At 38.9% G+C, this 23,658-nt stretch overlaps 1 protein-coding gene across 2 annotated transcripts in view; it reads right to left on the bottom strand.

The window, feature by feature from the left end:
• The window catches only part of LOC126267290 (aldehyde dehydrogenase 1A1-like), a 101,032-nt gene extending 96,129 nt beyond the window's left edge, over positions 1-4,903 (bottom strand). The window contains exon 1 of one of the 2 annotated variants that reach the window (XM_049972365.1): positions 4,773-4,903. In XM_049972365.1, coding sequence (XP_049828322.1) covers positions 4,773-4,805 — 33 coding nt within the window. In that variant the 5' untranslated portion in view covers positions 4,806-4,903. The remainder of the gene's footprint in view (positions 1-4,772) is intronic. The other variant, XM_049972364.1, reaches the window with a different exon arrangement.
• Positions 4,904-23,658: the final 18,755 nt, after the last annotated feature.

Here is a 23,658-nt window from a genome sequence, read left to right as displayed (position 1 = left end):
GGTACTAGAGATGTTAAAAATATCACAAAATTCTGATAACAGTAGAGTTAAACATAATGCTAGTATGTAACAATATTCTCATGAAATAACAGTGAAAAGTAGTGTTAGTATATTGGATCCGAATATCAGGGGATTATAAAACAAAGTAGATGAGCTTTTTGTTTGTTTAGAAGATTTAGAAATTGAGAGTAGAATAGATGTACTATGCTTGTCTGAACATCATATAGTCACAGATATGGATATGGTAAATGTAGGTGGATATAAGCTTTCAGCACATGTAAGTAGAGATGCTCTGGAGAGAGGAGGAGTTTGCATAAAATTTAAAATCTGTCATAGTGTGAATAACTTGGAAACTAAAATTTTTTGTGTAGAGCAACATATAGAAGCACGTGCATATGAGCTTAAAATAAATAATGGTACTTTTATAAATGTAGCCATGTGTAGGTCCCTGCTGGGAAATTTTCATCTATTTTTGAAAAACTTTGATTCTTTATTGTGCTATCTGTCAGACAGAGGGAAGCAAATTATTGTTTGTGGGGATTTCAATGTAGAGTTTCTGAAAGAGTCCAATTGAAAGCTTGACCTTGAATTATTACTTGATTCTTTCAATTTTATATCAGTTATTGATTTTTCTGCTTAGGTGGTAAAGGAAAGCAGCACACTGACAGATAAAGTTTTTATAAATTGAGATAAATTTAATCAAATAAAAACTTTTCCTGTTAAGAATGGTCTTTCTGATCATGGTGCAGAGCTGGTTAAGGTATATGACATAGCTCTACACAGTAATGCAAAACAGTCCTCCAAAATAGTGCATTAAATTAATGAATTAATGACTGAAAATTTTAGAGAAAGCTGAACAGTTAGACTGGGATGAAGTGTACAGGGAAGCTGACACCAATTTAAAATTTAACCTATTTCATGATACCATTGTGAGTATATTTGAAAACAGTTACCCTAAGAAAACAGTGAAATTTAATTGTAAGAAACCATCTATCCATGGCTTACTAAAGGGATAAAAAGATCGTGTAAACAGAAAATTGAAATGTATCTTATAGCAAGGAGGAGTTATGATCCAGAAACATTGAAACATTATAAAGCTATTGCCCTGTATTAAGAAAAGTTTTCAAAAAGTCCAGAAGTATGTGGATTATGTCTGAGATTAGCACATCTGATAATAAAATTAAAACAATTTCCAATATTGTTAAAAGGGAAACAGGGAAACTGAGAAGACTGTATTTCTATCAAATTCAATGAAAAGTTTGTTAACAAGTCAGAAGTAGAAAACATGTTTAATAATCATTTTAAGTGTTATGGAGAAAATAGGATCCAGCTTGTCATTAGAAAATGTGAGGCAGTAAATGGAAGAGGCAATACCTATGCAGTTCGATAAAACTGAAATTCAACCCACCTCTCCTGATGAGATTAGGAAAATAATACATTCACTCAAAAGTAAAAGCTCACACAGAATTGATGGCATTTCCATCAGAGTACTAAAAGCTTGTTGCCGACAGGTAAGTGGGATTCTTAGCCGCAGCTCACTGAAACAAGGCACTTTTTTCCAGGCAGACTGAGTATGCCATTGTTAAACCATTGCATAGAAGAGGAGATGGGTCTGAATCTAACAACTACCACCCAATCTCACTTTTGACAGCATTATCCAAAATTCTCGAAAAAGTAATCTGTTCAAGAGTAGCATCACATATTTGTAAAAATGAAGTAATAAGAAAATGTCAGTTTGTTTTTCAGAAACGCTTTTCAACAGAAAATGATATATATGCTTTCAGTGCCCAAATCTTAAATGCACAGAATAGCTGAACATCACACGTAGGGATATTTTGTGATCTATTGAAGGCTTTTGATTGTGTGAATCATGAAATTCTTCTAGATAAGCTTAAGTATAGTGGTATGATTGGGACAGTGCATTTAATTCATATTTAACTGGAAGAATGCAGAAGTTTAAATTAACAGTACTGAAGCCTGCAAAAATCAGCAGAGTCCTCTAACTGGGGTGGTATCAAGCATGGTCTCCCACACGGTTCAGTCTTGGGTCCCTTATTGTTCTTAACATATCAATGCATATACGGTAAAACTTTTATCTCTCTGTCTCCACTAGTTTGTGAGGAAATGTTCCCTATAGTAGGCATATTTTAACATTTCAAGGCTAGGCGATTCCATGTCCCCTTAAATGTACTGAATAGCTGAACATGACCCATTGGGATATTCTGTGCTCTACAAAGGTTTTTGATTATGTGGATCATGAAATTCTTCTAGATAAGCTTAAGTAGGGTGGTATGTGTGGGACAGTGCATAAACGGTTTAATTCAAATTTAAGTGAAAGAATGCAAAAGATTGAAATTAAGAGTACAGAAGCCTGCAAAAATCAGCAGAATACTGGGGAAGTATCAAGCACGGTGTCCCACAGCGTTCAGTCTTGGGTCCCTTTTTGTTCTTAACGCATATTAATGATTTGCCACTCTATATTTATGAAGATGCAAAGCCAGTTCATTTTACTGATGATACAAGTATAGTAATCACACCCAACAAACAATAATCAGCTGAGGAAATCGTAAATGATGACTTTCAGAAAATTAAGTGGTTCTCTGCAAATGGACTCTCTCTAAATTTTGAGAAAACACAGTATACACAATTCTGTGCAGTAAACTGCGTAACACCACTGATAAATATAGACTATGAACAGAAGTCTGTTGCTAAGGCTGAATATTCAAAATTTCCGGATGGGTGCACTGATGAGAAATTGAATTGGAAGGAACAAATTGATGATCTGCCGAAATGGTTAGGTTCAGCTACTTATGCTATTAGGGTTATTGCAAATTTTGGGATAAACATATCAGTAACTTAGCCTACTATGCCTATTTTCATTCACTGCTTTCGTATGGCATCATATTTTGGGGTAATTCATCATTAAGAGAAAAATTATTCATTGCACAAACGTGTGTAATCAGAATAATAGCTGGTGCCCACCAAAGATCACCTTGTAGACATTTATTTCAGGAACTCGGGATATTCACAGCACCTTCACAATACATGTATTCACCTACGAAATATTTTGTTAATAATCCATCCCAATTTAAACAAAAAAAAAAAAAAAAAATACAGCGAAATGTGTAACTATAGCACTAGAAGAAAGGATGATATTCACTATTGTGGGCTAAATCTGTGGCACAGAAAGGGGTGAATTATGCTGCCACAAAATTTGGTCATTTGCCAAATAGCAGTAAAAGTTGACACGTAGCCAACCAACATTTAAAAACGAATTAAAAGAATTTCTGAATGACTACACCTACTCAACAGATAAATTTTTAGATATGAAGCAGTAACTGTAAAAAAAATGATTAATTAACAATTCTGTGTAAAGAAAAGTTTTGTTAAAGTGACACGTGCCACATATTAGGTTACGAAATGTCGTATTCATGATCAATGGAACAAGCAAAAAAAAATTGCAAGAAATTCCCACTGCTTTTGATATTCAGCCATAGCTTCTTGTATTCCCACTTAGTTTTTCCTCTTATCGAGGGACAACAGTATCAAAATGATGACCATTGTTTCTGAACACTAATGCCCAAAATTTATATCAGGACCATACTTCGAGCTTGATAAATAGCAGACGAGTCTTCCCTGTTCATACCATGATGTATTAGAGAGATCTGCTTGTTTGGTTCCATTGTAGAGCATCTGCAGGAAACTAAGGAAAGAGTTAGACAAAATATCCACTTAACGAATAACAGCTTGTTTTATTTGTGATGGAAAAGCTCATGAGACAGTACATGATAGTGTTCAGTACAGCATAACTCCAGGTTTTGTCATGCCGGTACCCACTTTACCGGCGTCATACTGTGAAGCCTTGTGTAACTTGTCATGAACGTCACTCTCGACGGTGTGAGATCTTTATACGGCCGAATTAAATACCTAGATAGAAAGAAACTCGAAGTGAGCTGTAACTGGTCTGTTCTGTAAGTAAGAGGAGCAATAACCAATAGCGATACCGAGTCAGGCAGTAAACCGATTTTGCCGTATCCATTGTGTATCTCGTGCAAGGGCCACAAGAGGAAACAAGGGGGCGAGTACGGCATAGAAGGGAACACGTACTCGCTTTTTCCTTGTTTCATTCGCTTGTTAAGTAGAAAGAAAGAGAAAGACATTAATAGCAGTACAGGTACCTTCTTGTTTATGCACTGATTCGGTATTTACGTGGATACTGAACATTTTGTCCCTTACGCTTTTCTACGGAAGCCAGATTAAATTGGCAAAATACCGAACATAAAAATTATATTGTTGTCGCTAGTTACAGGTTTCAACAAGTTTTAATTACCGGTACCTGCAATTTTTTGGTAAAAGTTGTTGCATGTTGCAAACTTCAAATTACAACGAACGCATGATTCTGCTTATAGCACAACGACACTCAGTTATTGACTTGATTTTGCAAATCAGTAAATAAATTAGTGATATGAATGGAAATCTAAACATAACGAATGACATAAACCTCGGTACAGAACACCAAACAGAGGGCTGAAATACCGAGCAGTTCTGTAAAAACCACACTCATGGGAACCCAGCGCGTTACTGAGTGGGCCACATTTTTTTTTTTTTTTTTTTTTTTTTTTTTTTTTTTTTTTTACGTGCTGGTTCTTATAAATATAAGTGTACTTTATCTCCTGGCGTACAGTAGCGAGGTTCCACAACACACTTTTTGGTCGGTACCCTTGTTTCGCCTTCACACTATACCAGAATGTCAGGTGACAGCCGGCACTCACCTGCGTGTACTTGATGTCAACTTTTGTGGCCATGCTGCAGTATTGCTTTTACAGTTCCGCTGCCGGCCCCATCCACGTGAGAACTGCGGCCAAGTGTAAGCTGGTAAGCATTCCGCGCTGCGTCCCCACCCTTCATAACGACCCCGCCTTGTGTTTCTCCCCTCCCTGGTGTCGCACTCACTTCCCCTCCTGCCCGCCACATCTGGAGTTCCTCGCCAAACGTCTTACCTAACTGCAAATACTCAGCGTTATGCAGTAGGTTACGTAGCATTCTGCAGGGTTCTACAAGATTGTGATCACGACACCTGTCTTCTCGCCATTACTCGACAAAATTCATTTTTATCTACCGCAGGCATAGTCTCGACGTCGGCTCTGCAGGCAGATACATTTAACGTCTGGCCGTTCTTAGTGAGGGTATCCATCAAAATATATCTTTCTTGGGGTTTAATCACAGTTTGAAATAAAAAGACTAAGTATAATTCTGTGTAAGTAATAATCTGCTTGGAGCTTTTTTATGGAAATTCCTTTATATTTGAAATCGATATACAGTTCATAATCATGCCATTAATTCATGTTGTCTCATCTCATCTTTTCATGATATTGTCTTGTCCCACATCAGTTTGTACTTACGCACAAAACTGATGACGAGGATCAATAAAACAGTATAATACAATTCTAAAGTTCTGAAGATGAGCGCATCTGACGAGTGTAACCGTTAATAAAGGAAGTTGTATGAGAATTGTACTTTTCCATGCTTTTGTTTGAGTGAAGTACTAATTCTGATGTATAGATTGCTATCACCACGTCTCAAAAATAATTTTCAACAAACTCATTACTGGTATGCGTAAGAGTACTTCAAATTACGAGAAACTTCCATGAACTGGTAGACGCTGTTGAATGTCCATTTCGATTAATTCATTTCTCTTAGGCGGTTACATGACGTGCATATAATTTATACATATGCACAATAGCACATTGCACCAGTCGGAATCGGAACCTTGCTTCGTTTTTAGATTTGTTCTCACTGCTGGCAACAGGTGTGCCAACTAATGAGTTTAACGCCAACCATAGTTGCCAACCGAGTAGGTTTTATTTATTTATTTATTTAGTCCTTCAAATCCTATATGTATAGAATATATACAAGGATATTGGACATGGTTAGGTATTTACAAGATAAAAATACAGTTTGTATTGCAATGCTAAGGACTAGATAGTCAGGTTAGTAATTTAGCACAGATTCTCAAATACAACAAACATCACAGGATATTGGACATGGTTAGGTATTTACAAGATAAAAATACAGTTTGTATTGCAATGCTAAGGACTAGATAGTCAGGTTATTTAGCACAGATTCTTAAATACAACTAACATCACAGGCAACATACAAAGTAGAATATTAGTAATGCATCTTTATTTTTGTTGTTTGGCTTTTATATATTCTGTCAGACTGTAAAAGCAATGATCAATCAAATATGCCTTTACTTCAGCCTTAAAACTACAGAGTTTACCTATTGATTTAATATGTTTAGGTAGATTATTGAAAATCTTTATCCCAGTATGTAGTGTGCCTTTTTGGCACAATGATGTTCTCACCTGTTTCACATGAAGGTCAGATTTTTGCCTTGTATTGTGTGCATGTATATCTTCATTTTTTAATAAGATATCTGCGTGCCTATCAATATATTGTTTGATGAAAACTGATGTTTCGTAGATAAAAATGCAGGGAAGAGGAAGAACTGACAGTTTTTTGAATATGGGTCTGCACGATTTCGTATTGTTTACCCCTTCAATAATTCTTAGTATTCTCTTTTGCATCCTGAAAAGTTTAATATTTGTTGTTTTATTACCCCAGAAGATTATGCCATATTTAATTACAGAATGCACATAGGAGTAGTATACATTTAATAGGCTGGCTTTGCTGCAACAAGTTTTTAAGATCCGTATCATGTAACAGGTTTTGCTTAGTTTTCTTTGAAAATATTCAATATGTACCTCCCATTTTGTGTTGTTCTGGAGCCAGAGTCCCAGAAATTTAGTGCTGTTAACACTTTCAAGAACTCTGTCCCTAAGTTCTATTTCTATGTTTGGAGGTTATTATTCTAACCTCCTTGCAAACAACGCACATGCAAAAACATCAAGTGTGACTATTTAGAGCGCGGCTTGGCTAATACTGTAGCTAGTAAAATATCCACAATCACATCTACTCTTCCAGAAAAGGCACTTTAAGATCTTAGACTTAGTTTTGAACGAAATATGTCATGACAAACGGAAAAAAATGAACGATTTGCAGATTCCGCACTAATTGCGGAGGATCATAATGAAATAAATACTCTTCGTCACCCCATGCCATTTGCTTCAATGAGGTGTGTATCTTCAATTTGTGTGAAAAATAAATCCAGGCTATCGTATAGAAGCCACAAGCAACTGAACTATTATGAATGTGGGCTATTAACAGATTTGGCTGTACGTATAAAGGGTCATACTTACCGTTTTGTGCTATTCTCTTTCACGCACACCTCCACGTTGTGTAGTACATATCGGTACCAGTTAGTTATTATTGTTATTGTTATTTAAGATGGGGGTAAGCTGCGTGGACTTCCATCAAAATTTGTGTCTAACCGGTAAAAAGTGTCGAAAGTGCAACTAAACAGTAAAGAAGGCCATTATCTGTGTGCTATCTAAAAATGTCTACCATTTTCCTTGCCGAAAGAATAGAGGCGACACTAAATTCAGAACTACTAGCAGTCTGGAGGTGTACCAACTGCTACAGAGAAAACGTGACGAAAATAGTGAAAGTAAAGGACAGTGACTTTAAATGTGTAACTCATGAAAGTTATAGTCTCAGTTCAGAAATTTATCTACTGCAGGAAGATGTGGCAAATTTAGAGACCACCATTACTGTGCAGTCTAAGTTGAATGTAAACAGTGAGCGCCTTAGTCAAAGAAATTTTGCTAATAACAGTATAGAAATGCGCCAGATTTGTAGAACTAGGCATGTGAACGACGATCATAAATGCATAGACAGAATTAGATAAGAGAGTCAAAGTGTGTGAAAGTATACATTCAGCGTCGTCTACAGAAAATGCCCACCACATCGAGAAACAAAAAAACGAATGTCACCGCTAAAGAATAACTATCAAAGGAATCATGTGTGTAAAATGTAAAACAGTGTTTAATGTTATCTGTGCAAAAGCAGACCCGAATAAAATAATGTTGCTGCACTTGAGGTGTTGCGTCCCGAAATTAAGTCTACAAAGAAGAAGCAAAGAAAAAATCATTTCTGTACTTCCTAAAGATGTACAAATGTGGAAAGACAAATACGAAAATCTGGCCTGCCGGTGTGGCCGTGCGGTTCTATGCGATTCAGTCTGGAACCGCGTGACTGCTATGGTCGCAGGTTCGAATCCTGCCTCGGGCATGGATGTGTGTGATGTCCTTAGGTTAGTTAGGTTTAAGTAGTTCTAAGTTTTAGGGGTCTGATGACCACAGATGTTAAGTGAGTGAATGGCCTTTCAGATCATGATGCACAAATTTTAACTCTAAAAGATTTTTGTGGTGCAACACGTGTTAAATATAGTCTTCAGCTGTTTAGGAAAGCAAATCCAGTTGCTGCAGAGACTTTTGTAAACCTTATCAAGGAACAAGAGTGGCAAGATGTTTATAGCGCTGATACAGTAGACGATAAATATAATGCTTTTCTCAAGACTTATCTCATGCTCTTTGAAAGTTGTTTTCCGTTAGAACGTTCAAAACAGGGTACTAGCACAAAAAGGCAGCCTGGGTGGCTGACTAGAGGGATAAGAATATCTTGTAGAACAAAGTGGCAGTTATATCAAAACGTTAGAAATAGTCAGAATCTAAATGCAGCAGCCCATTACAAACAGTATTGTAAGGTGCTTAAAACTGTTATTAGGAAGGCAAAAAGTATGTGGTATGCAGATAGAATAGCTAAGTCTCAGGATAAAATTAAAACCATATGGTTCGTAAAGGAAGTGGCTGGTCTGCAGAGACATGTCGAGGATATCGAATCAGTGCGTAGTGGGAATGTCCATGTTACTGATAAGTAGCATATATGTACAGTCTTTAATAATCACTTTCTGAATATGGCAGGTGAACTAAATAGAAACCTAGTCCCAACAGGGAATCATATAGCGCTCTTAGAAAAAAGTGTTCCGAGACTGACCTGAAATGCTCCTCCATGATACTGACAAGAGGGAGATTGAATTAATAATTAAATCACTAAAGACAAAGTACTCTCATGGATATGATGGGGTATCTAGCAGAATACTGAAGTATTGTTCTATGTATGTTAGCTCAGTACTTAGCCATATCTATAACTTCTCCTTTAGGAGTGGTCGGTTTTCTGACCGATTAAAGTACTCGGTAGTGAAGCCACTTTATAAAAAGGGAGACAGGGATAATATTGACAATTGTAGACCTATTTCTATGCCATCGGTGTTTGCTAAAGTTATCGAGAAGATTGTATATACAAGGTTACTGAAGCACTTAAATTCAAATAATTTGCTGTCAGATGTACAATTTGGTTTTAGAAATGGTTTAACGACTGAAAATGCTATATTCTCTTTTCTCTGTGAGGTTTTGGATGGATTAAATAAAAGTTTGCGAACACTAGGTGTTTTCTTTGATTTAATGAAGGCTTTTGACTGTGTTGACCACAAGATATTACTGCAGAAGTTAGACCATTATGGAGTAAGGGGAGTAGCTTGAAATTGGTTCTCCTCTTACTTTAAGAACAGAAAGCAGAAGGTAATTCTCCACAATATTGAGAGTGGTAGTGATCTTCAGTCCCAATGGGGCACTGTTAAGTGGGAGTTCCCCAGGGGTCGGTGCTGGGGCAACTGCTGTTTCTTATTTATATAAATGATATGCCTTCTAGTATTACAGGTGGTTCAAAAATATTTCTGTTTGCTGATGACACCAGTTTGATAGTGAAGGATCTTGTGTGTAATATTGAAACAGTATCAAATAATGTAGTTCATGAAATAAGTTTGTGGCTCGTGCAAAATAATTTGATGCTAAATCACAGTAAGACTCAGTTTTTACAGTTTCTAACTCACAATTCAACAAGAACCGATATTTTGAAACTAAATGCTGCTTTATTTACCATTAGAACAGCATCTGAAATGAGTGACAGTTCAACGCGAAAAGTAATGTACTTCGCATATTTTCATACGCTTATGTCGTATGGTATTATTTTTTGGGGTAATTCTTCTGATTCCAAAAGGGTATTTTTGGCTCAAAAACGGGCTGTTCGAGCTATATGTGGTGTAAGTTCGAGAACCTCTTGTAGACCCCTATTCCATAGTCTGGGAATTCTGACATTTCCCTCACAGTATATATTTTCTTTAATGTCATTTGTTGTTAGCAATATTAGCTTATTTCCAAGAGTTAGCAGCTTTCACTCAATTAATACTAGGCAGAAATCAAATCTGCACGTGGAATGCACTTCCTTGACTCTTGTGCAGAAAGGAGTGCACTATTCTGCTGCATCCATTTTCAATAAGCTACCACAAGAACTCAAAAGTCTGAGCAGTAGCCCAAACACTTTTAAGTCCAAACTGAAGAGTTTCCTCATGGCTCACTCCTTATATTCTGTCGAGGAGCTCCTGGAAGAGCTGAAAAATTAAGCAAATTCCAGTGTTACATTGTTGATTTTCTTTATTTAAACTTACGAATTGTCACCTGAATACGTTTCTTGTATTTCATTTTATCTGTTTCTAATATCGTGTTATAATTTCATGTATTGACTCGTTCCATGACCATGGAGACTTCTCCTTAATTTGGTCCCACAGAACAATAAATAAATAAGTAAATTAAGCCCCATAGTACTCAAAGCCATTTGAACCATTTGAACGAAAATATGCAACCGTCCAAAATGCACACTTTTCATCATGAAAGGCCAACAAATTGTACATGCTATACAGTTACTAATCTCCAAAACAGTCTCTGAATGATAAACAGTGCAGACATATAGCGATGAGGGTAAAGAAAGTAGGATGCCTTAATTGATACTACGCAACATATTGAGATTCAGAATTGACATTAAGAAAAGGGCTTACGAAAATGGGATTCACCAATTTTTAATGAAGATTCATAGGTATATGCCTGAGATTCTCAAAGTCATAACAATGTACTGTTCCAATGTGTCTGAATATGAAAAAGTAACAGTAATTTTATTGTCCTTACTGACTGCCATGGTCATGGGATTACCACTCCTAGTTAAGCTTGGTGCTTCCATGTCTGAAATAGGAGAACCTGTCCACTTGCCTGAAGTCAGTAACTTAACTTATAATGTTTGCATTGTGTTGTTTGAATGAGCAAATGATGTATTTAAAAATCAAATCGCAAAAGCCACTGATGAATAAAAAGAAGTGTTCAGCATATTTGATTCATACAAATGATCTGTTAATGACTATTCCGCACTGATATGACGCACTTCCGTGGTTGTGTGTCAACAAAGAGATAAGTGCTGCTAAAACATACTGCTCTCGAAAATATGCACACAATACGAAAACGTAGCAGCTGTTGATCTCAGTGGTGCAGGACGTAGATCTGACACTGTGTATGGACATCACTTAAATGATATAGGGTAGCAGCTTGTGGAGGAAAATTAGCAGATGTGTCGTCAAGAATTCGGATATAAGGCATATATTATCAAAGATAACAGGTCCATCTTCACATCTTCTCCGTTCACTAAAACATCAATAATATCCCTCTCATCACAAGTGGTTCACAGATCATTGGAAGAAAAGATTTGGACACCAATAACTCAGTAAAAGATTCCAGGCTCCCACACAGATGATTTTTTATGGACAATTTCTTACTAGGCAAGAACGAGGCTAGAGGTGTAATGAAACAGCCTTTGGGGAACTGTAACTTTAATGATCAAATCAGTACTGGTAATCCTTTAAATTGTCACAAAGAAGGTCTTTCTGTTTGCCATCAAAATATTCAGTCAATAACAAACAAAATTTTAGATGTAGAGATTTTATAAAATACCGAACTCCATTTTATCAGCTTTCTGTGGATTACTGATCACTGGTTAAATATTGACCAAATTGTCTCTTTTTCTATACAACGGTACATACTAACAAACTATTTTTGTAGAAACACTTATAAAAAATGATAATTTGCATGAAGTAAGGTGTAAAATATAAATCTATTAATAAGTTTTGTGACATCTCTGGGCAAGACATTTGTAAAATCTGTGCAATATATGCAAAAAAACATTTATCTTTGTTCTTATATTTTATTTCTGTATGAACAGTTATTGATTATGTGGATTCTGTATAAAAAAATAATCATTTTGCATTTTTATGTTTGTATATTATGTCTGTCAATTTTGCAAATAACTTCTGTGGTCGGTGAGTGTAGAAACCGACACAGACAATGATAATTAAAAATATAACAAAAATATATATTAGCATATTAAATTGCTTATAAATAGTGAGGCTTAGACATTACTGTCTCTGTCTTCTCGTAGCCATGAATGTTGTTAGAGCCTGTGACGCTCTCTGGAACGCTTAGTTTGCTTTCATTTGTTTTTTGATCGAGAAAGACGCCATTGGGCACTGATGTATAAAAAAGGTGTGTACTTTGAATTTTATGTTAATTATGAATATAGAAGTTGTTAAAAACAAATTGTAATAATTTGTAGCTCGCTTTAACAGTATTTCATTCCACATTTTTAGCCTTTTACAGCGAATTTTGCATTTTTTGTGACGTAGTGTTGTGCCACGATCGCGCGAGCCGCTGCCGCGGCAAATTCGAACTATAGTATTGAATGAAAGCAGTTTTCCCGCAACTAAGCGGGCAGGTAATTGTACATTAAAACTATTTCTTTCAGCTTCCCGGAGACCACAGAGAAGAATTGCAGATTTTATTATGTCATTTTCAGAGGGCAACTGCTTATGCAATATTAGTGACGTAAATAATTTACGTAAATCAGAGAGTTAAAACTTTACTTGTGTGAGATCAAAACCTGCTGTGTTGAAATCTGTTGTGGGTAATAATATTAAAATCATTTTCATTTTTAGATTCAAGCTCCCGTGTTAGTTGTGGTAATCAATAGTGTTCAAATATTTAAAAAATCCACTGCAGCTTTTATGGTTGCCAAACATTGCATACTGTAACTTCTGTGCGTGTACTAAGAGTAATTTTCAGTGCATTTCAGAGACTAAAGTAGAGAAAGACATGTTTAATTTCGTAATCAGTTACAATAATGATACAGTGTTTCATTTCTAACAGGCCAGATCAGAGTTATGAGAACATAGTTTTACAAATTAAAGATCATACATTCACAGCAGGAAATCTTTCAGTGTTGTGCTATCCCCCTATAATAGATCAATCAGTGTACACAAAGTTAAATTTTCCACTACAGAAACCAGTAGTGAGAACTGCATTTTATCTTTTGTGTTGGCAACGATAATCAACATTTGGTTTACTTAAAGTTCTATGCAATGTAAACTGTACTATAGCCAAGTTCAATCTATGATTTTACGAGGTGCATTCAAGTTCTAAGGCCTCCGATTTTTTTTCTAATTAAGTACTCACCCGAAATCGATGAAACTGGCGTTACTTCTCGACGTAATCGCCCTGCAGACGTACACATTTTTCACAACGCTGACGCCATGATTCCATGGCAGTGGCGAAGGCTTCTTTAGGAGTCTGCTTTGACCACTGGAAAATCGCTGAGGCAATAGCAGCAAGGCTGGTGAATGTGCGGCCACAGAGAGTGTCTTTCATTGGTGGAAAAAGCCAAAAGTCACTAGGAGCCAGGTGAGTCAGGTGAGTAGAGAGCATGAGGAATCACTTCAAAGTTGTTATTACGAAGAAACTATTGCGTAACGTTGTGCGGGTGCATTGTCTTGGTGAAACAGCACATGCGCAGCCCTTCCCGGACGTTTTTGTTGCTGTGCAGGAAGGAATTTGTTCTTCAAAACATTTTCGTAGGATGCACCTGTTACCGTAGAGCCCTTTGGAATGCAATGGGTAAGAATTACGTCCTCACTGTCCCAGAACATGGACACCATCAGTTTTCGGTTACCCGAAATTTTTTTGGTGGCGGTGAATCTGTGTGATTCCATTGAGCTGACTGGCTCATTCACTGTCACAACCGACGAAAAGAAAGTCCCATTCAAGATGTCATTGTGTGTCAACATTGCTTGGCAGCATGCCACACTGGCAGCCATGTGGTCATCCGTCACCATTCGTGGCACCCACCTGGATGACACTTTTCGCATTTTCAGGTCGTCATGCAGGATTGTGTGCACAGAACCCACAGAAATGCCAACTCTGGAGGCGATCTGTTCATCAGTCATTCGGCGATCGCCCAAAACAATTCTCTCCACTTTCTTGATCATGTCGTCAGACTGGCTTGTGCGAGCCCGAGGTTGTTTCGGTTTGTAGTCATACAATGTTCTGCCTTCATTAAACTGTCACACCCACGAACGCACTTTCGACACATCCATAACTCCATCACCACATGTCTCCTTCAACTGTCGATGAATTTCAATTGGCTTCACACCACGCAAATTCAGAAAACGAATGATTGCACGCTGTTCAAGTAAGGAAAACGTCACCATTTTAAGTATTTAAAACAGTTCTCATTCTCGCCGCTGGCGGTAAAATTCCATCTGCCGTACGGTGCTGCCATCTCTGGGACGTATTGACAATGAACACGGCCTCATTTTAAAACAATGCACATGTTTCTATCTCTTTCCAGTCCAGAGAAAAAAAAATCGGAGGCCTTAGAACTTGAATGCACCTCGTATTACTACCAAGCAAATGAATAACATTCTTTTACACTCAAATAAACAGTATATAAAATCAAAGTGCATGGGAATACGTAACAGTTTCAGGCTTCGAAAAAATTGGTGTCACTCTAGCCCTAATTAAAATTAAGAAGATTTTTGACACGTTGAGCCGGCCATTGTGCCGAGCGGTTCTAGGCGCTACAGTCTGGAACCGTGCGACCACTGCGGTCGCAGGTTCGAATCCTGCCTCAGGCATGGATGTGTTTAATGTCCTTAGATTAGTTAGTTTTAAGTAGTTCTAAGTTCTAGCGGACTGATGACCTCAGAAGTTAAGTCCCATAGTGTTCAGACCCTTTTGAACCATCTGACATGTTGAGAGGTGCTTTACGGGTCTATGCGTTTCACGGATCTATATCATAAATAAATTCCGGTTGTTTCACATGATATTTGTAGGAGACTAAAATTTTAAGCCATTTTCTTTTGCCACTGAGGGGGAAATGCTGTACTGGCAGCCTGCAGTCACTTCTCGTCACTACGACGCCACAACATTGTACCTCAAATGTCTCAAGCCAATTAACTTAAATCTGACTATATGACGCTGGTATCGACTGATCTTTCTTCTTTCTAGACGAGTGTCGCTGCTCTGAGATGCGCTAACTATAATTTCTTGTATAATACTTTAGCTAACGATGCGACCCGTGATATCTACGTAACCTGGATGGGACTTTAAATTTTATTTTACCTACGATAAGGCTCATTGTCATTACTGAAGAAAAATTAATGTTACTGTCTGGGCATCATTTTGTTAATGGAATGTATGTCTGCCGAAATATCGATTATTCAACTAATATTCTCAAAAGCTACTTGTGTAATTATCTAATGACTCTCTTGTCCTGTGACAACCCGTTTACTGGGAAGACATTTGGTCGTCGATGTAGTATGTTTAAGCACTTTAAGATGAAGTTGTTGGAGGAGTGTCGCAATGAAAGAAGAATGCAGAGTTCACTGTTTATTGTTACTTCTCCCGACTACGTAATAACCGATTAATCGTAAGGAAATGTATTCTTTTATTGCTTAGTGTTGGTTTTTAATGTGAATAATGTTTCCATGAGATGTAGAATTTAAACAGTTGAGCTACATTTTGTCTGCAAGGAGCATTTTTGAATATTAAATGTCTTGTCATAGAAGGATCTGTTACTTGGTTGTTCTTCATAATTCTTGTTTTTATTCTCCAAGAATGAAATCTAAATTGTCCTATGACTCATGAGTAGATATAAGAAAGACTTGAATACTGAAGATAATAAGAAGAGTTTTAATAGTCAAAAGACACTCTTTTTTACTGATGAATTGCTTCTTCAGTGGATGAGAAGTTATGAATAGGTAATATTTGTGTTCGTATTTTAGCTGTATTGATAGTAAGTGGTAATGCGTATTTCGGGGGATACTATGTGCTTGTAATAGCGTCAGATATATTTTTCATAACATTTAGTGATTGGAAGAGTGACGTAAATTATTAACTGATGTTTGTGTGTAAGTATAAATTTAATATGTATTTAAATCAGTCTTCAACATTGAGATGGTCCAAATGTATGAAAAATTACGGATTCTACATTCATGTTGGTGGGGTTGGCGATAAGTGACTGAGGGTGTCGGTTGTTCTGAGATAAGGATTGTAGCTTAAGTTATTAAAGTGTTCATTTAGTTTCAAAATCATATTCCTCACATGACTGACATGTTTTATTAATTGTGGCATTTGGTTTAGAATTATATATTGGTTTTCACAACAGACCATTTAAATTTTAAAATGAACAATGCATGTAGCGCTTCAGCTTTAAGAGATGATTTTTCCGATGTTCATACGGTATTAGTCGACAAAAATTTTTGTATGACACAAGTACATAGCCAGGATTTTGTTAATCAGGGAGTCCGATTTGTTAAAGAGCACATTAAAAAGATTCATGTTTTTCATTTATTCTTGAAATTTCTATAACAACGATAAACCATTTTATTTGACATTGATCTCGGAATTTTCACCAAAGCGGAGATACACTCTCGTTACTTAGGAGTGCTGTGTTATGGCAAACTACTGAGAAGCAGTTATGCTCCAATCTCTCTTCACACTCCAAGGTCATTTTACACTCTTCTTCTTTCACTCTCGATATGAGCCGAGGAAGTGATCAGGAACGGACAAGCGCTAATTTTTGCAGGACACTGTGATTATTACTGAAAGAGCTTTTGGAATAAAGAATTTCTTGTCAACTGGGAAGCTAGAACAATTTTTGGTGGCGGAAACGCAAAGGACCCAGAGTTACTTAACCTTACACTTTCTCAAATATCTTCATTTAAGTATGCATCTGTCACTTCTTGCAATGTAAGAAAGAGTATTTTCTGCGTTAAAAAATCTCCCCGCAGACAAATGCATGAGCCTAAATGAGGAGAATTTGGATTATTATTTATCATATGGCTTTTAGTGCCGGGGGTCTCCAAACAGATTATAGGCTCACATTCAATGCATCTCTTTTCATTTAAGCAGGGGGGGGGCTGCATCATTAAGAGAATTTGAATCTTTCAGGAAAGGATCTTATTTGGAAGGAATTGGCTGTAGTCTATCGTATGGGACCAATCCTGGCATTTGCGTGAATTCAAAATGAGAAACCATACAAACTCACCTTCAAAGTTGCTGGCGGATGGGTTCAAACGACCTCGCCTCCTGAATCTAGTGATTGCTAGCTCAACAGCCCAACACCAAAGCTACCCCAAGTTAATGGAGAGTTTGGAAAAAAAAACTGGTTGATGTACATTGTTTTCAAATACAATAAAATGCATCACAACAAAGACCGAATTGTGACATTGCATGTTTTTGTGATTTCGTAGACTTTCCCGGCGTAATAACTGCTGATATTCTTCACGGGTTTGCAGCCGTATCATGTCGTCGTCCAAACACAATATTTCGGCGGACCAGCTGGCCGCCATCTTCAGGTGAGTTTATGCTAGTGCGCTGCCTCGCCGGAACTGAATTCCAGCCACAACGACGAAAACCTTTATTCATCACGGACAGAGAACCGCGCGTGCGCGAGATGATGGGCATTATTTGCATTTGGAAATTTCTTCAATACTGTCTGCTTCATCATGGGAATGGGTGGATAGCGCTTCGTGGGCTTCTTCGGACTCAGTGCAGAAAATTACTACTAGCAAACAGTCATCTAAGTTCCAACGTCTCTGTGTTTCTCCTATTATGTCTGGTGAAGACATGGATGGTTATTAATCTCACGAATCAGGAATTTGATGATGCTACATTATCTGTTTTGGAAAAAGGTTAAAATTTTGCACCTACTCCTAAGAGGGCTCATTACGGATTTTATTTGTGCTGTAGAACAAGCTGTGGCCCGCCTTCCTGAGAACAGGACAGAAGAGATGAGGCAGGAGGTTGCCTATAAACTTCGTCGAGTTCCCGCTCCACGGAATAATATTCCATCTTGTGAGAGGGCTCCTATTCGGTCTCTGAGAGAAAATCATGATCTAATAATTCTTCTGGCTGATAAACGTAATGCCACGGTTATTCTCTCACGTGAGGATTATGTCGCCAAAATGGATCTTTTGTGAGAGGAATCGGCATGTTGGAAAATCAGAAATGATCCCAAGAATTGTATAAAACGGAAGACTCTCTCACTTTTAAAACAGAGCTCCTTACCTAGTGATTTCGCCAAGAAACTTCATCCTGGTGGGACGGTTCCTCCGAGATTGTATGGTTTACCCAAGATTCAAAAGAGTGGTATTCCTCTGCGTCCCAATGTCAGCATCTTGGGCGCCCTACCTATAATTTGGCCAAATATTCAGCTTCAGTCCTCAGGTCATATGTGGAAAAATATGCACATCACATATGAAATTCTTCCGATTAACATCGTTGTACTGTGGTCTTTCTGACTTGCTCGTCAGCTTTGTTGTTATTTTTCTCTTTACTCGGGTTCCTCTTGAAGAGCCCCTGTTACTAATCGGCGAGAAATTAGATGAAGAAACCACCAAGTTGTGTCGTCATGTGTTGACTTCAAAGTGTTTTCTTTTTAATGATGTATATTTTGAGCAAACTGACGGAGTGGCTACGGGGAGTCCACTCTCCCCCGTAGTCGTCAACCTTTTTATGGAAGACCTCGAGGACATGGCACTCGAAACTTCGTTCCTTAAACCAAAGTGGTTTCTGAGATACGTTGATGACATTTTTATGGTTTGGTCACATGGAATTGATGCTTTGAATCGCTTTTTAGATCATTTTAATTGTCTACATCCGAGTATTCAGTTTACTATGGAAATTGAAAGTGATGGTAAACTTCAATTTCTTGGTGTTTTAGTTCAAAGAAAGGACGATGGGACTTTTGGACACAGTGTGCAACGGACACCTATTGATACTGACCGCTATCTTCATGCGACCAGCTGTCATCCACCACATCAACGTAGTGGAGTTTTACGGACTCTGATGAAAAGAGCTTATGCCATTTCTGACGAGGAACATTTGAAAGAAGAACTTGATCATTTGATGATTGCTTTTAAACAGAATGGATATGCGGAACAACAAATACGCCGTGCTCTTCAGTTTGGTCCGTCACGCGAGCCAATAGAGGATACTTTTGAAGCTGTTGCTTATTTACCCTTTGCGGGAAGTATGTCATCCAAAATTTCAAGAATGTTAAGAAAATATGATATTAAAAGGGTTTTTATGCCGGTGCCCAAGACTAGAGCCCTTCTTGGCTCAGTTCAAGATAATTTGGGGTTGAGGAAGCCCGGGACGTATGAAATTCCATGTCACTGTGGAAGGCAGTATATTGGTCAAACTATTCGAACTATTCAGGACCGGTGTGTGGAACATCATCGGCACACTCGGTTGAGCCAGCCGCGGTGGTCGTGCGGTTCTAGGCGCTCCAGTCCGGTCGCAGGTTCGAATCCTGCCTCGGGCATGGATGTGTGTGATGTCCTTAGGTTAGTTAGGTTTAATTAGTTCTAAGTTCTAGGGGACTGATGACCACAGCAGTTGAGTCGCATAGTGCTCAGAGCCATTTGAACCACACTCGGTTGTTGCAGCGTGAGAAGTCGGCAGTGGCACTGCCTTAACGAAGGACACAGAATGATGTATGACACGACACAATTTATCTGTCCTGCTTGTCGCTATTGGGAATGTGTTCTTAAAGAATCCACTGAAATTAAATTATCAAATAATATTATTAACAGGGATAAAGGTTTTCCTCTAAGTAAGATATGGAATCCGATTATGTCCGACATTAAACAACAACGGTCTTGTTTCGATCATTGGATTCTTCCAACTAGTGCTGTTGCGATATATCGTTTTTGCCGTCTTCTCCCACCGGCGCGATGCGTGTGTACTTGCCGCCAGGAGGCGCTTCTCATCATCTTGCGCACGCGCGGTGCTCTGTCCGTGGTGTATAAATATTTCCGTCGTTGTGGGTGGAATTCAGTTCCGGCGAGGCAGTGCACGATCATTAACTCAGCTGAAGATGGCGGCCAGCTGGTTCAAATGGCTCTGAGCACTATGGGACTTAACATCTGTGGTCATCAGTCAACTAGAACTTAGAACTACTTGAACCTAACTAACCTAAGGACATCACACCCATCCATGCCCGAGGCAGGATTCGAACCTGCGACCGTAGCAATCCCGACGTGCCGGACTGAGCGCCTGAACCGCTAGACCACCGCGGCCGGCGCGGCCAGCTGGTCCTGCTGAAATATTGTGTCTGGACGACGACATGATCCGGCTGCAAACCCGTGAAGAATATCATTGAATGTTTTCCCTTTAATTGTGGTTGGTTGGTTTGAGGATTAAAGGGACCAAACTGCATAGGTCATCGGTCTCTTGTTTCATAAACACACAGAGCACAGTGAAACCATCCATTAGTCATTCGAAGCACAAGATAAAAATTCCAGGGGAAGAAAATCCCCAAGGTCAATAATAAAGAAACATGGAAAACGGAGCACAGCAACAAAAACAACATAGAGAAGAAAGGCAGAAAGAATTAAAACTGTACAGCAGAGGATCGTGGCTGGCTGATCACGAAAACAATAGGATGAGCCAGCCTCTCTGCAACACGGTAAAACCTCCAGCCTAAAAGATTAGGGTGGAGTCGAATTACAACACAAAACTAATTAAAAGATACAGCTCAAAAGAGGGTGATGTAATAAAAATTAAATGGACCATAAAAGCCGCTTGCGCGAATAAAACTTAAAACCCGATCTGCCATAGAGACATTGTCACCTAAAAGAGATGATAAATCACCCTGGAGATTAAAAGCACGCCTGAGAGCGGTTAAAAGAGGACATTCCAACAACAGATGGGCCACCGTCATGGTTGCACCGCAGCGACAATGAGGGGGGTCCTCTCGACACAGCAGATGACCATGCGTCAGCCAAGAGTGACCAATGCGGAGCCTACAGAGAATAACAGAATCCGTGCGAGAGGCCCGCATGGAGGAACCCCACACGGTCTCGGTCTCCTTTACTTGCCGCAGCTTGTTGGGTACAGACAGAGAGCGCCATTCGTCTACCCACATCCCAAAGACCAGACAGCGCAACACCGATCGGAGATCAGTTGCCGGGAGGCCGATCTCCAACGACAGTTTGCGGATAGCTTCTTTAGCTAACTTGTCGGCGAGTTCGTTTCCCGCTATCCCAATTTGTCCCGGGGTCCATATGAACACCAGTGAACGTCCACGCTGTTCAAGAGCATGAACGGTCTCCTGGCTGGCAACAACAATGGGATGGCGTGGGTAGCACTGGTCAAGAGCCTGTAGACTACTGCAAATGACAAAAGACTCTCCAGTGCTGGTACGAATACGCTCAAGGGCACGAAAAATGGCTGTCAGTTCTGCGGTGTAAACACCGCAGCCTTCCGGCAAGGAGCGCTGGTCTACACAGTCCGCGTGACCATAAGCGTACCCCACACGGCCATCAACCATCGAGCCATCTGTGTCCTTTAATTGTGCATGTTTAGGCATTTGATAGCGCACGAATACATGCATATTTTAAAATATAATCGCACGTGGAATTGCTGGCTTCATTTATTACGTTACTACAAGAGCGTGATAGATTTTAGTCGAAAGGGAGGATGGGAGGGGGGAGGGAATTGGGGGGGGGGGGAGGGGGGGAGGGGCTTGCAGAGCGCAGTCGGCTGGGACGAATTCATGCAGCCCGGTGAAAAAAGTCTTTGAGAAACGAACGAATTATAGAATGTGCCTGTCACCTGGTACCCCTTCCACTCTCCACAAAAACTTCCCCGTCGTTCCGTAAAGGAACTGATTTTCATAATTGTGTACCGCCCAGGTGACCAGTTATCCATAGTTAGAAACTTTCACAAGTGTACATAGCACTGAAGCAATAAGCGGCAGCACTTACATTAAATTCAACTGCATGTAAGAATTAAATTGAGAAACAAAACAAGTGAGGTCAAGCAAGGCCAACAACTGGTCCTGGCTAAAGTAGGAATGGACGATAGACTGTAGTACTATGGATGTGTAGGTAATTCTATAGTTAGCCCTGCTGAAATTCGATAGTGTCTATCTCATTTTCGTCGTATGACTGAAAATCAAAAGACCTTTCAATTTCTCTACGGAGCAGTTAGGTTGCGTGCATTTAGGTGATAGTGGGGTCGCGACCTCCCTGGGTAGCCCCTCGCTTTGGCTACGGCCTTGTTTGGCAGATGTGTTCGTCTCTGGAAGACGGAGAAGGTACTAGACGATGGCAAAGTTGTTCTTGTAGCGTACGAGGTCGGTTCAAAAGTTCCCGAACTTTGTCCACAAAATTTTTCTACGCTTACCTTTTACTTATTGTGCATGGTCTCAGAAATACTTTCCTCCACAACTGATACACCGATACCGACGCCGTTTCCACTTCCGGAAGCAGTACTGGTACACGTCTTGCTGAATCGTGCGAAGCGCCGTCTGACAATTTTCTTTTATCTCGTCTGTCGTTGCAAATCTCCGCCTTTTCAGCAGGGTTTTCAACTTTGGAAAAAAAAAACTCCACAGGGACCAGGTCCGAATAGTAAGGAGGATGAGGGAACACAATAATTTCGTTTTTTGTGCAGTAGTCACGCACCGACAGGGAGGAGTGTGCGGGTGCGTTATCGTGATGCAGGAGCCATTAATTGTCTTGTCACATTTCAAGCCGTTTCCCTCTCACAGTTCCTTTCAGGCGTCGCAGCATGTGGCAGTAGTACCATCGATTGACAGTTTGTCCCTGTAGCACGAATTCATGATGAACTTATAATTAAAAGTGAAAGAAAACTTTCACTACGGCTTTGGTATTTTTTGTGATCTCTCAAAGGCCTTTGACTGTGTAAATCATGGAATTCTTTTAGATAAGCTAAATCATTATGGTTTGAGGGGGGCAGTGCACAAATGATTTAATTCATACTTAACTGGAAGAATGCAGAAAGTTGAAATAAGTGGTTCATGTAATGTTAATACAACAGCTGATTCCTCAAACTGGGGGGCTACCAAGCACGGGGTCCCACAGGTTTCGGTCTTAGGTCCTTTACTGTTCTTGATATACATTAATGACTTACCATTCCATATTGATGAAGATGCAAAGTTACTGATGATACAAGTATAGTAATAACATCCAAAAACCAAGAACTAAGTGATGTAATTGTAAATGATGTTTTTCACAAAATTATTAAGTGGTTCTCAGCAAACGGACTCTTTAAATTTTGATAAATCACAGTATATACAGTTCCGTACAGTAAATGGCACAACTCCAGTAATAAATATAGACTTTGAACAGAAGTCTGTAGCTAAGGTAGAATTTTCAAAATTTTTAGGTGTGTCCATTGATGAGAGGTTAAACTGGAAGCAACACATTGATGGTCTGCTGAAACGTCTGAGTTCGGCTACGTATGCTATTGGGGTTATTGCAAATTTTGGTGATAAGAATCTCAGTAAATTAGCTTACTATACCTACTTGCATTCACTGCTTTCGTATGGTATCATATTCTGGGGTAATTCATCGTTGAGTAGAAAAGTATTCATTGCTCAAAAACGTGTAATCAGAATAATTGCTGGAGCCCACCCACGGTCATCTTGCAGACATCTATTTAAGGATCTAGGGAT

Source organism: Schistocerca gregaria, chromosome 4 (assembly GCF_023897955.1).
Source record: "Schistocerca gregaria isolate iqSchGreg1 chromosome 4, iqSchGreg1.2, whole genome shotgun sequence".
Lineage (NCBI taxonomy): Eukaryota > Metazoa > Arthropoda > Insecta > Orthoptera > Acrididae > Schistocerca > Schistocerca gregaria.
This window is presented reverse-complemented; position numbering and strand designations above follow the sequence as displayed.